At 41.3% G+C, this 13701-nt stretch overlaps 1 protein-coding gene across 2 annotated transcripts; it reads left to right on the top strand.

Moving 5' to 3' along the window:
• Window positions 1-44: 44 nt before the first annotated feature.
• Window positions 45-11969, top strand: LOC115024518 (carnitine O-palmitoyltransferase 1, liver isoform). 2 transcript variants are annotated; one of them, XM_029456174.1, is made up of 19 exons: window positions 45-223; window positions 2989-3134; window positions 3712-3851; window positions 4338-4509; window positions 5288-5389; window positions 5712-5849; window positions 6078-6155; window positions 6453-6560; window positions 7088-7175; window positions 8495-8690; window positions 8781-8966; window positions 9065-9170; window positions 9257-9373; window positions 9562-9726; window positions 9837-9965; window positions 10135-10290; window positions 10413-10523; window positions 10774-10866; window positions 11176-11969. In XM_029456174.1, exons 2-19 carry the CDS (start codon window positions 2994-2996, stop codon window positions 11299-11301), a joined length of 2352 nt encoding a protein of 783 aa, XP_029312034.1. In that variant the 5' UTR covers window positions 45-223; window positions 2989-2993; the 3' UTR covers window positions 11302-11969. The 2 variants fall into 2 exon arrangements, with proteins under 2 accessions (XP_029312034.1, XP_029312035.1); XM_029456175.1 differs by lacking the exon at window positions 7088-7175 and adding an exon at window positions 7707-7791.
• Window positions 11970-13701: the final 1732 nt, after the last annotated feature.

The following is a 13701-nucleotide window of genomic DNA, read 5'->3' on the forward strand; positions in this document are numbered from 1 at the left end:
TGAACGTAACAGCTCAGGCATCACACAACTCACTAGCACTGCGAGATTCCGACATTTCCGACATTCTCTGAAGGCAGCATCAGCTCCATCCAGGAGAGCATCCATAGATACAGTTGTTCGGTGGAGAGGGCCGACACACTGCAACAGCCACCGGTCGTCGTAAGGGAGTTACCAGTCGTTTCCCTGCTACTCTGGATCCTCGAAATACCGTAAACAACAACAGGTATGCTAACAGGGTTATGACAATGTACTGCGTTTCAATGAAGACACAAACCGTCGCATCTTCCCATGAACGGCAGGCGCCCGTTAGTATAGCTAACTACATAACGGTCGTCCTCGGCTAGCCAACACTAGCTACTGCAACCGTTAATTTTCATACCTGCTAGCTAGTTCAAACGTCAGCTCGCGCATCATTTGGCTTTTTAAAAAAAATATTTGTAGTATAATAGTTAACATTACTGTGGACCTTTCAGATACAATAACAATACGAGGTTGATAACTCAATACGTAAAGATGATTAACTGTTACTACTGCTTAATGCAATTTTACTTTGCGTTCACGACCAACGTTATTATTATTTTATTTTTATTTTACTAAGATATAAGTGTTAGCTAGCTCTAATAACCCTTTTTCGAATTTCCTGTCTGCTCTTTAATCTTTTGGGCTGGAGGGTTATCTTGACTGTTAACGTTATTTGCTTAACAAACCTTTTAAAAGTTGTCCTACCTTATGCCTTTACATAGTCAATAGTACAGTGAGTGCAAGGCTTTGATAATGTTTCTCTATAGAGTTTGCATAGTAGCTACTGCCAGTCAGAGGTTTTATGCTTGTGAAACATTGACACAACTCTTCCCAGCCCTGCCTCATAAAACACTGATAATAAACAAGCAATGGCTTACACTGCACTGCTTTATAGTTCTGTCTAGTTGAAATATCTGGATGTAAAGGGCTTTACCTCTCAATATAACAATCCACTCAATATGTAGCGTTTTGTAGACACACCAGTTTAGCCCACACCATTGCATTCCTCCACTGAAGGAGAATACTTTTATTTATATATAGCTAAAAGTTATGAAGTTTTTCAGTAAACCAGATAAACACCTAGCAGATCCTAATGTATCATAATGATAGTAATTTTGCTAGAGATTTATATCTAGGTAGCTCCACAGCAAAGGGCTGAACAGTGAAATTACCTTAGTAATGAGGCGTCTTTTAAGAACAATAAAGAATGCCCTACATGTGGACTAGCATTACTTTTTTATCCTATAGGGCAAACAACCTAACACAACAAACATGCATATCAGGGAGAGACTGAAGTTGCAGTCAAACAATATAATCAGGGATTTAAATGTGTGATTTTTATATTTTGTAAACTCCTTATATCCGTTTACCTTTCACCTAGTTTACACAGAATAGCACAGCCCACCTCTGCCCACATTTGTACCCACTGTCTGCTTGCTTTCTGATTTTAGTCCAAAAGTCTAAAATACACGATTGTGTCAGCTCTTCAGAACACCTTTTTCTTCCTCCCCTTTCAAAACCTTTAAACTGTTACATCTTTGAACAGACTTGGCTCTTCATATCCAATTCCCCTTATTAATTACTCTATTAAATTATACTATATTCATAGCCTATTCAAGAATATCATTGCTAAGCCGTATCATTGTCTGGCAGTCTTTTTTTATTACACGGCTGGATAGACGTGAGCTCTAAGTCAATTGAATCAAAGTTGCAGAGATGCTAAGGATTACTACATTAACGATGCAAATTAAGCTCTCACAACATTAAAGGATATTGGTAATAACATTTTGTGGGACCAGCGTTTCATAAAGGGGCTCCTCCAGTGTGTGTGCAGTACTGAACTGAGCAGGTTTGCTGGCACTAAAAGAAAGGGGCAGACATGTACTGCTGCTCGTCCTTGGAACAGGCACGACTGTATCTGCCAGAATTGACCTAAAGAGCAAAACCTAGTTGGGACCTTGGGACAATGAGGGAATTGTGTGTGTGTTTGGCATTTTTTAGACACACACAACAAGAGCAGACGTGGCCTCCATAGGGGTGCAGTCCAGTGTCAGAGTGACTCAACCTCAGGGCATTATCCATAGCCTATTTGTGGAGGAAAATCAATTCCCTTTGTGGAGAGAAGCAGTTATTGCCATAAACAAACATACCCAATCACATCAGCAGCCAGTCAGCGCTTTCCCATCAAACTGCACCAGTTTAAAGCTTTCTTTGCATTTGGAAGGAGTCATAAATAATGCATCTCTATTTGTGCTTCTTTAAAAATGCACGTTTTGCCAGGTATACACACACATTTTGCAATTAATTATCAGCTTTGATTAATCATCAGTTCCTTCACATCACTTGCTACCACCTTCAGGGCTCACTTTCCCATCAGCTGCTGCAGTACACATGAATAGTGATCACAAAGCATTAACCTATGTTGCTGTTGGCCGTTTACATCCTTCTTTTGTTTATTTTCTTGTTGACAGCTTGCATGCAGTTCTCAGTGTCGTGATCTCCCCCGTGGGTACCTAAATGTCACAGTTGAGGTCTCATCAGAAGTATTGAATATTGAGCAGGCAGGAATTTCTCTCCAGCAGGGAAAGAGTGATCTTAGTGTTAAAGTAACATCTTTACTTGAGCACTCAACCTAATAATTATCTTTGTTGTCTGACAGAAGATTTAATTTGTTTTTACAAAAAATGATGCCGGTAATCATTTCTGAATTTAAGGAGAACGTGTACCGAAAACCTGGGGTGTATGTGTTTGACTGTATGTGAATCCTGTATGTTTATATGGCAGGGTTAGTCACTTGAGAATGCAAGTACTTGTACATTCCCATGCTCAGTTGTTTCACCCCAATGTTTGTTAGTATTATTGTGTGTGTCTAATATGTTTGAGGTTTGACAGCTGTGTTTAACACATTCTATTTATTTTTCCTCTCTTTTGCTCCGTCTCCCCATCTGTTTCTCTCATCGTGCACAGTCATCATGGCGGAAGCCCACCAGGCGGTGGCCTTCCAGTTTACGGTCACTCGAGAGGGCATTGATCTGCAGCTGTCCCACCAGGCCTTCACTGAGATCTACCTCTCTGGTGTGCGCTCCTGGAAGAAACGCATCATCGGACTAAAGGTATCTCCAGTCTGGCTGTCACACCTGTTGTCTGTGTCCTAATACTGTTTATAATAATAACATATGTGCCTCTTCCACCTTGTTATAACTGCTTTTGCTCCTCTTCATGTCAGCACTTGCATCTGCTCAATGTAGCTTGCTCCTTTGCAAGAATACAGAGAATAAACTGAAAATCTGAGTGTACTTTCAGTCAGTTTTTTCCTGTTATGTGTGGACTTGGTCATCAATCAATAATGAATGCCACACATAATGATGCACTCTTTGCATGTGGGTATCCATGCGTCTTGTTTGATCCTCACTTCCATCACACATTCATTTTCAGAAACAATGTGGACAAGAATTAAAGGGATGTTTGATGTGTAAGCATTTCATTCCAAGTCGGACATGCACCTGCTGCATGTAGCCGCGGACTCGCTCGCAGTTAAATTCCTGGCGATTTGTTGTGTAAATCAGGTTAATGTCTCGAGCATTTACTTTAATGTCATCATAACTGAATTATCAGTGTGCATGTCAGTGTACTGACTGTAAACAGGAAGAATGGGATTTCAAATCAATCTCTCTTCTCTCACGTTAACAGAACAGCGTGGTCACGGGGGTTTATCCTGCTAGTCCTTCCTCCTGGCTGTTTGTGGTCATAGCAATCCTGGCTACTATGTACACACGCTCCGACCCCTCCATGGGACTCATAGCCAAGATACAGGAGAACCTGCCAGTCAGGTAACACATCTCGTGACAACGTCAACTGGTTAAAGTTAAAACCAGACACCTGCAGAATGTTAATGTTCCCTTTCCCTGATTGTTGTCACAGGGAGACAGGTGTACTGTATGTATAATGTGCTTAAAATAGGCCTTTTATAGTCTACTGTAATACATTTGTTATGTTTTCTATTTGTCTCGTGTTTACAATGAGCTCCTTTCTCTTTTCTTCTGTTCTCTTCATATAAACCAGGGTTTGCATTTACTTTGAATTTAGGAATGCTGCTCACAGTACTGACTTGTACAATGGGACACATTAACTAGAGATTTCCTTGTTTGCTATTATCAATTTGAAACAGCTTCCTTTTGTAATTTCGTTTTTTTTTAAAAGTAGTTTTTCTTCCAATCCTTGTTCATCTTCCTTCTAGTTCTATTTTTATTCTGTTATGTGTTTCTCTCACTGTTCTTCTTTTCTCCCTCTGTCCATCCTTCTCCCACCATATTCAGCCAGTCTATGAGTAACCAGTGCCAGACGTTGGTGTCAGCAGTACTCTTCAGCACCATGCTATGGCTCTTGCTCATCTTCACCATGCGCATGTGCCTCAAGCAGCTGCTCTCGTACCACCGCTGGATGTTCGAGAAGCACGGCAAGATGTCTAACACCACCAAAGTCTGGGTGGTCAGTGCTGCTTCATACTTCTTTCGACTTCTTACTGTAGACGAACTATACCTTTCAAAAATGTTTACAGTGTAATATTTCACATTGTTTTCTTTATGAGTAACACAATAGTTTTCGTCTCCTCCTTTTTACTGTACTTCTATGGGGAACAATGTCCTCCTGTTCAGAACATGTTTCCAGTAATATAAAGTGAAAAGATGAATTAAGAGGAAAAAGGAAATGAGGCAATATAAGTAACAAATCATCTAATAACCTTAACTTTGTAATGCAAATGTATTTATTGATTTTCAACAATAGTAAGACAAATTGATAGAAAATCAAGACAATATTGAAACACGTGATTTTCAAAACATTACTGTGGGAGAATATATAATATAATATATATATAATAATAATATATATATAATATTAAAAAAAATGTTTTAATAAATAAATGGTGAAAAATAAAATATAGAAAAGGGATATTCTTGTCTCTGTTTATATCCAACGTCTCATCACTGAAACATTTCTCGTTTCCTCAGCTCCTTGAAGTGCTTCAGACATATCCATGTTTCCCATAATATGGTTGAATGATTCCCTTAGAGAATCAAAGATTTCCCTTTTACCCTTTAGCATGGAGCAAGCACATGTTAATACGTGCTTTCTTTTTGTTTCGTAAATGTTATACTAGATTTTTTAATCAGATTTGTATGATATATATGATAAAAAACTACTTAAATATATTTTAAAATAATTAGTGTTTAATGGGATTGTTTGAATGCCTGTGTTTCTATGCCAGGCGCTGGTGCGGATCTTCTCTGGCAGAAAGCCTCTGCTCTACAGCTACCAGGGTTCCTTGCCAAACCTGCCTGTGCCTGCCATCAAGGACACAGTCCAGAGGGTGAGACGTCACATGAAGCAGAGGAAATGACAACACGCTGATTACTGACCATGAAACAGATGGATCGCTTTCTCACATTCATCGTCTTCTGCCTCTGTTGCACCAAATGTTCTTGGTTATTGTCTGGGCGTTTTATCTGGCTGCAGGCTAGTTGAGAAATGTATAGAAATGCCAGATATTCATTGTAAATTGAGATATAATACACAGATAAGAGGAGATGGAATGGAAATAAGATTTGACATTGTAGAAGGCTTCCAACTCTGGGCTTTCATTTATGTTAATTTGCTGATTTACGAACCTTTTTCTATGTTTCTTTGTGTAGCACTTAGAGTCAGTGCGTCCTCTGATGGATGATACAGAGTATGAACGTATGACCATGCTGGCGGCAGAGTTTGAGAGCAGCCTCGGAAATCGCCTGCAGTGGTACCTCAAACTCAAAGCCCTCTGGGCCACCAACTACGTAAGTGGTCGACCGCAGTGCTCTGGTTAAGTGTGGCAACTTCAAACGTCTCTTCAATGTCCAAAGCAAAGCAGGTCAAAGGAAATTTTAAATTCCATTAACAATTTATATCTTTGCGAGGTTCTGTAGTTTAAATAATTCATTCTGTCTGAATAAGGAAGTGATGTTGGTCTGCAATATTACCTCTCTCACAATGATGTTGTGTGTTTGTGTGTTTTACGGCTTCAGGTTAGTGACTGGTGGGAGGAATATGTCTATCTGCGTGGACGGAGCCCAATAATGGTCAACAGTAACTTCTATGGCATGGTATGGAAATGTTTTTGGTCTAAGAAATGTCCAATCTAACCTGGTGTAGTCTTCTTTTTTGGATTGACTTGTTACACAGCTTTGTTGAATGCTCAATTCTGATTGGTCAATTAAGGCAGGATGTGAATATTATATTAAATATATGGCTTTTAAAAACTCAGCTATTTCCTCAAGCGAGATTGTTACACATGCAAACCGCACAAAACTTACCAGGCGTACTTTTGTTTATTTTTCGGATGATAGTCCCCTATGTTTACTCTTCTCCTGACTTCCTGTCTCTGTGCCACCTCTCCCCAGGACTTCATGTATGTGACGCCCACACCCATCCAGGCGGCCAGGGCAGGCAACAGCCTTCACGCGCACTTCCTATACCGCCGAAAACTCAACAAAGAGGAGCTTAAGCCTGTGAGTGTAGCCACCGGTCAACCCTCGCTGCCCCACATGCACGGAGGCGTTCATTAATCATGTCTCTTTGCTATGGCAACAGACGACTTTGGGATATTTCTTAGTGGAACCTGAAAATATGATCCTCTGGTAAATAATTACAATAGAAATGTATGAGAGCATCAGTACGTTGATCGTGTCTTGACTGTGCGAGTAACATCTATTCATCGCTGTTTGTGCGTCTTGACTGTTTATGGTAAGATGGCGTGTGCATCTCCATTCATTTACTTAGTTTGTATGTTTATGTGAAGACATTTCCCTCATGTTCTCAAACCATGCTCATCTCTCACCCCTTCCTTTTGTACTCCTTTCAACCTTTCTTTCCCTCACTTAATTATTTCTCTTTAATTACTTCCCTCGTTTCCTCTCAATCTTAAAACCCCCCCCCCCCCCCAAAAAAAAAACCCCTCTCTCTTCTTGCTTTATTCTGCGTTCCCTCCACTGCTCTCCTCTGCTTTTGCCTTCGTCCTCTCCTCTCCGTTTCCCAGACCCGCATACCAGGCACTGTCATTCCTCTGTGTTCAGCTCAGTGTGAGAGGCTATTCAACACCACACGCATTCCTGGAGAGGAGACCGGTAAAGAGACTGACATGCACACGCACATCGGACACACGCTGTGGCAACGTGATGTTTCACACATTGCTGATACATGATATTGTCTGAACGCTCTGATGAGCAGGTAGCTTCGACAAGTGAGCAATGCTAACACACTGCTGCTTCAGAGACGATGAGGCAGACTGAAGGTGTCAGCCCTTCTGGAGTTTAAGCGTGGGATAGAAAATTGTGTGAAGGACAGTGTGTGTGTGTGTGTCTGTGTGTCTGTGTGAGTGTGATGCAAGGTGCCGTGATTCACTGAGTCATAATATGTCTGCTGTAGAGGCCATCCTGTCATCTCTCATCTGTCTCCTCTTGCCTTCTGGTTTCATCATAGGTCTGTCTGGGTTTCAAACTAATGTCTATTTCTTCTGCCCACACATTTTGTTTTTCTTCCTCTTCCCTGGTTCTATTTTAATTTCCTCCCAACACTCCTGTATTTATTTTCTATCATCCTTTTTGTGTCCTCTTTCTGTCTCTTTGCACTGGGCCTTTCTTCTTTGTCCTGCTTAGTTGATGATGAGGTCTGCAGTTCCTTGCTGTTCCTATCAATTTGACCGGATGTTTGACACTTGTCGAATTCCTGGAACACTAACAGGTAGTATTTATATTTTTACACAACTGGCCCTATCCTAGTTTGAAATCTCTAAGTGTCCAACCAATATAATAATAGAAATGTGAAACTAGGTCTCATATAATGCACATTTACCTTGTTCATTATGTTAATGAGCATCTAGTCCCCCTCTCAATCATTTCATATTAGAACAGCACTGTCACTCAGGAACGCCTACGACAGTCTTCTTCATTCCTCCATTTGTTAAATGATCCGTTTAGAGTCATCTCAGTCATCCCGTTAGCTCAAGGTAGTCTGGGTCAAACTAAAACTTTCCGTTGGAGCTGTATTGTTATGTTGAAGATGTTTCACTGTTCAGTTAAATGTGTGCCAGTGTGAGTGTTTGCATATGGATCAGACCGATGATCGGTCGAGTCAGATAACACGACATCCTTCCCGTGTCACTCCACATAACACATTGTTTATTTAGTATATTTATCTACTTATTTATTGCGTCATTTTATCCACTTAATGCCACGAGGACATGCAGGATGCAGCAACAAAAACTGAAGATGAATGTGAAGAACAACCCGATGCTAGTAGGACAGACAAAATGCTGATGTTTTGGAATAAACACACAAGGCGCACAGAAATCCCTAAATGAAGTGCATCATCTGAGATGTGTTTGTGTTTCAATTAACATCCTTTTTAAATTTCAATTTTCAATTTAATCCTTTTCTGTGTTAAGACACTCTGCAACATTGGCAGGACAGTGACTACATAGCGGTATACCACAGGGGTCGCTACTTTCGTCTCAGGATGTACCAGGCAGGCAGACTCCTGTCGCCCAGGGAGATTGAATCCCAAATTCAGAGCATCCTCGATGACCCTTCACCTCCTTCTAAAGGAGAGGCCAAACTGGGGGCCCTGACCGCTGGAGACAGGTCAGTTAACCACCTGAGCTTATATCACTTGGACAATACAGCGCACTGCATCCTTAATGTAATGTCATTTCTCCTTGAAATATTTCCCAGAATTCCATGGGCTGAAGCCAGGAAGAAGTACTTCAGCAGTGGGGTCAATAAACAGTCTCTGGACTGCATTGAGAAAGCCGCTTTCTTTGTGTCCCTGGATGACGACGAACAGGGCGTGATGGCAGATGACCCGGCTAGTTTAGATTCATACGCCAAATCCTTGTTGCATGGGAAATGTTATGACAGGTAATTGTACACCTAACTGATCACTGTGAACGTGTAGTAAGCAAAGTAGTTTGTTCTTTATGTAATGTTGTTCAATCTTTATCTCGGTTGTCATGCAGGTGGTTTGACAAGTCCTTCACAGTTATTTACTACAAGAATGGAAAAATGGGGGTGAATGTCGAGCACTCGTGGGCTGATGCACCAGTGTTATCACACCTATGGCAGGTAAGATACATGAGAGAAAAGTCGGTTCCACACTGTTGTTATCTGGTTATGAGAGGCCATCACTTATAATTATTGTGTGTTTCCAGCAAACCTTGTCCACTGACTGTTTCCAGCTCGGTTACAATGCGGAGGGTCACTGCAAAGGAGAAGTGGATTCTTCTCTCCCACCACCACAGAAGCTGAACTGGGAAATCCCTCCAGAGGTTAGTTCCATTCACACGTTTCCCCTCATTCCTCTGCTCCTGTAGCTAAAGACCACAGCGTCTTACTCCCGCGTTGGCAACAATGCTTTTATTATATATTTAATGTTTTGTTATTAACTTATATTGTTAGGCCTGCTGATATATGTTATGTGTTGATGATGCTAACTGTTGGGATGTGTCTGTCTCAGTGTGAGGAGCAGATCTCCCAGTCTCTGGCAGTGGCCCAGGCCCTGGCTGACGATGTGGACTTGCACGTTTTTTCCTTCCAAGACTTCGGCAAAGGAAAGGTCAAGAAGTGTCGAGTCAGTCCAGATGCTTTCATCCAGATAGCTCTTCAGTTGGCCTACTACAGGGTAAGCCTGCCTCTGAAGCAGCGTGGGGGTCAGACTACATTGAAGTTGGACATTCAATTTGGCACCGTCAATATTATCCGTTGCATGTGAATTTTGTTATGGCTTTCCAGGACCACGGGAGATTCTGTTTGACGTACGAAGCCTCCATGACCCGTCTGTTCAAGGAGGGCAGGACCGAGACGGTTCGCTCCTGCACAAACGAGAGCAGTGCCTTTGTCCGAGCTCTTGAGGGAGGAGAGGTGAGTCTCTCTAGTGTCATCGTCTTTATGCAGTGGGGTCTCTGCTGAAAATAAATCTGCATTGCAAATTATTAGGTCATTTGCTATTTTCCACACGCCAATCATACAGCGTCTATTTTTAATGTGTGCGATACCAAGCAGTCATGCTGCTCATGCCTTTCTCCACCAGGTTGCACATGTGTGCAGGCGTTTGTTCCACGATGCGTCAGAAAAGCACCAGCATCTATACCGCATGGCTATGACTGGAGCTGGCGTCGACAGACATCTCTTTTGCCTCTACGTGATGTCCAAATACCTCGGAGTGGAGTCTCCTTTCTTGAAAGAGGTTTATTTCTTCCCTTTGTCATTTTTATTTTTTGCTTCATTATGAGTATTAATCTCTTCAATAGAGCCAATTCAGCCGAGACTTCAGCAAACTGATGCGATGGCTTCTTGTGGGTATTTCAGGTGCTGTCTGAGCCCTGGCGACTGTCCACCAGTCAGTCTCCAATGCACGTGGAGATGTTTGACATCGTCAACCACCCAGAGTACGTCTCCTGTGGAGGGGGCTTTGGACCGGTCAGTGCTTCATTCACAAAGTCCTTAAACTGTTTATGTCATGGTTACACTGGAAAGCAGAAGTAAATTAGGCTGTACCAAATAGTTTGAGGCTTCATTCATAACGTTTGAATACTGCACAGCCTATAGTCCATTGTCCATGTGTACCATTTAATGTTTAGCTTTTTTGAAAGTGGCTTTGTATTCTGATATTCATTAAGCAGCCACGAGTATAAACCTCTGGTACGAATATTGTCTCTATCTCTCTCAGGTGGCTGATGACGGTTATGGGGTGTCCTACTCCTTCATGGGGGAGAACATTTTAAACCTCCACATCACGTGCAAGCACTCATGTCCTGACACCGTGAGTTCAATGAAAGTAGTTATATTATCAGAAAAAAGTGCAAAAGAAATAAACTCCTCAACTTGGGATCGAAACTGCTGTGCCAGGATGGAATTGTTATTGTTATGCTGAGCGTTACATCTGTTTATTTAGAAACATTAGACAAGATATGTGGAGGTAGAACAGGATTTCAGTTCTTCAGGGTTCCCTTTGTTTCCCCTGAGGTTGGGAAGTTATTCCAATGTAAAGTTTATCTAAAGTGTTGCGATGTACATTGAAGCAGATGATTTTTGTTTTCATCTCCTCATTTGTTCCATGTCTCCCCTCCAGAATGCCCGTAAGTTCGGCGCTCAGATCAAAAAAGCCCTGCACGACCTGCTACACCTGCTGAGCCCCAACCAAACAGAGTTTAACAGGATGGAGGAGAAGCGGCCAGAGGTCAAGAAAAACCTGTAGGTGGATACTCAGGGGAAAGGAATGCTGAAGGAAAGGTGTGCAAGCATAACATTGTGAAGGGAGCAAAGACAGGGTTTGTTTTTCCTCGTGCATTGGGGGGGGGGAATTGTATAGACAGCCAGATGATATTAAAGGGACACTTCCACTGGGAAACTAATAAAATGGAAGTGATGTTTTTACTGATATGTGTGTATATGTGTGTATATTAGGTGGTTTGTGAGAAGCAAAAGGGTCCATAGAATAACCAGTGAAGAAGTGTGAGTCAAGTACAGTACGGTTTACTTTTAACAGTCAAACCGTTGGAAAACGTTATTAATGTGACATGTTTGGATTATTAGAAAAAAAGGCCATTATGAAAAGTTAGGGTAGAAATTCCTTAACACTTCACCTTATTGCAGGGAGTAATTGAATATCAATTGAAGTGCAGTATGTTTCGTGCCATACTTCTTGTGCCACAAGTTTCTCTGTCGTTCATTTGTTTGTGAGATGCATCTCGAGTCTCGGCGCATTGGCACAGAGAGAAAACATGCAGGACTGTTGAGGTGATTTCAGTTTTTTGCCATATGAATGCAACATCGCTGTAACAGTGACCCCCCCCCACACGTTTTGAAATCTTGGAAGTCCGTGACTTCTCAGTGTTTACTCGTTATGTATAAATCTGCTTTCTACAAAAAACACATGATTGTAATGCTGTGCTGAGAATGCCACGCTGTTTATTCATGTAGTGAAATGACATGGCTCTCGTAAATTCATAGGTTGGCATTACTGACTGGTATTATATTCACTACCAGCTCACCCAGGAAGTAACTCTCATTTTATGTTTTCAAACATATTCAAACTGTACATACAGATAATATAGCTCAGTTTTTCTTTCAGTAGTCAGTAGGTTAAAGACTGTACTCTAATGAACTCCAGTTATTTCACTGCCATCCATAGATTAGTTTTGTATTTATTTTTAACACTGTATTATTAAAGGAGCACCGTAACGATACAAGCTATATTTATGAACATCATATGCAGGTATTTAGTCTTAAGCAGTGCTGCAGGTCAGATGTGGATTACATGTGGAGGGAAGCGTCTGATTCCTCATTCTTCATTGATTACTGCCTTCTTTTTCTGTTTCAGTTGAGAACATAAAGTCATTCTTAAAGAGAAAAAAGCCACAAGTGTTTCTTTTTGTTGCCTTTTTAAAGAGCATTGCACTACTATGACATTGTGGGACTCATGACGGAGTTTATTTCATTCTTCTTCCCCGTCAAAATCTGGTGCCTGCATTACCCAGAATGCACCTCTTCAGTGGACACTCACTTTGAATTGATCCGAATCTGCGCAGCTCCCTCTAGAGCCACTAAAAGATGCTCACAGGCTTGGATTTATCAGAAAGGAAACAGTTTATTCATCTATTTTATGTAATTCTTCTGCAAAAGAACACGGCACACCTACCGTTGATTAATAACTAGAAATAAGAATGAACACTGAACACAGCATGAACAAAAATGACTAATATCTGTGTCAGATGAATACATATACTGACTGCAGGGTATAAAAACTGTCAGAGTAATTGTCTTTATTATAATTCTTATTTGCCAAATGCATCAGAAAGCACTTTCAAACAGGGATGTTCATTTTTCATATTCACTCGCCCAGCTGATGATATTACTGGCTGTACATGTTTATGTTCACAGCTAAGGTGTTCAGGAGTAATTGTAATTTCTCGTTCGGCACTGGATGATTTCATAGTGGCAACTTCACTTTGTTCTAAAAGGCTTAATTGCTTTTCTTTCTTTTTTAATGGAAAATCTTCCCATCAGGCTGGACTATCCACTGGAGCTGGACCCCCCCAAACTTTAGTTGAAGCTATGGAAGCAAGAAAAAAAACACACACTTTTATTCAAATAAGCTCGTTCTTATGTGACTACGATATAACCGCCTGCCATCAGCAGTGCCTACAATAATACATACAATATACGTTAAATCAATCATGTTGAGGATGTTAAAAGCAGACACTGCACTTGATCGAGTCAGACTGTCACAGATATTAAATGCTCACCAGTAGAGCAGTAGAAAGGAAGAGAGGCAGTACAACGTCTGTCGAACTACTTCTTAGCAGAGACCCGATACAATGCACAGTGCTGAGCTTCTTCCCAGTATCTGAAGAAACTATCACTCTGGTCCGACCATTTCCACTCATCTCTGAACAAAGCGATCCAGACCAAAGACGACGATGGCACAATTTCATTAATTATTTGCTGTATTGCATGAGTTTCAGTCTGGCTTCCCACGCTGGCCAGGTCCTTATAGCTCAGTCGACAGTACTCTTGGGCGTCCCTCCATGTCTTCCCTTGAAGAACGACATGCACCCCATCGGACCTCTCACCTGTGAATATTGCAAAGACACTT

This window comes from Cottoperca gobio, chromosome 19 (assembly GCF_900634415.1).
Source record: "Cottoperca gobio chromosome 19, fCotGob3.1, whole genome shotgun sequence".
Lineage (NCBI taxonomy): Eukaryota > Metazoa > Chordata > Actinopteri > Perciformes > Bovichtidae > Cottoperca > Cottoperca gobio.

What these genes read in the sequence shown, in the direction of transcription:
- LOC115024518 (XM_029456174.1), top strand. Translation starts at nt 2,994, where the DNA reads ATGGCGGAAGCCCACCAGGCGGTGGCCTTCCAGTTTACGGTCACTCGA. An exon ending in ACAAAGAGGAGCTTAAGCCT is followed by an intron (nt 6,561 to 7,087) that starts GTGAGTGTAGCC and finishes TCCGTTTCCCAG; the next exon opens with ACCCGCATACCAGGCACTGT. An exon ending in CATGGGAAATGTTATGACAG is followed by an intron (nt 8,967 to 9,064) that starts GTAATTGTACAC and finishes GTTGTCATGCAG; the next exon opens with GTGGTTTGACAAGTCCTTCA.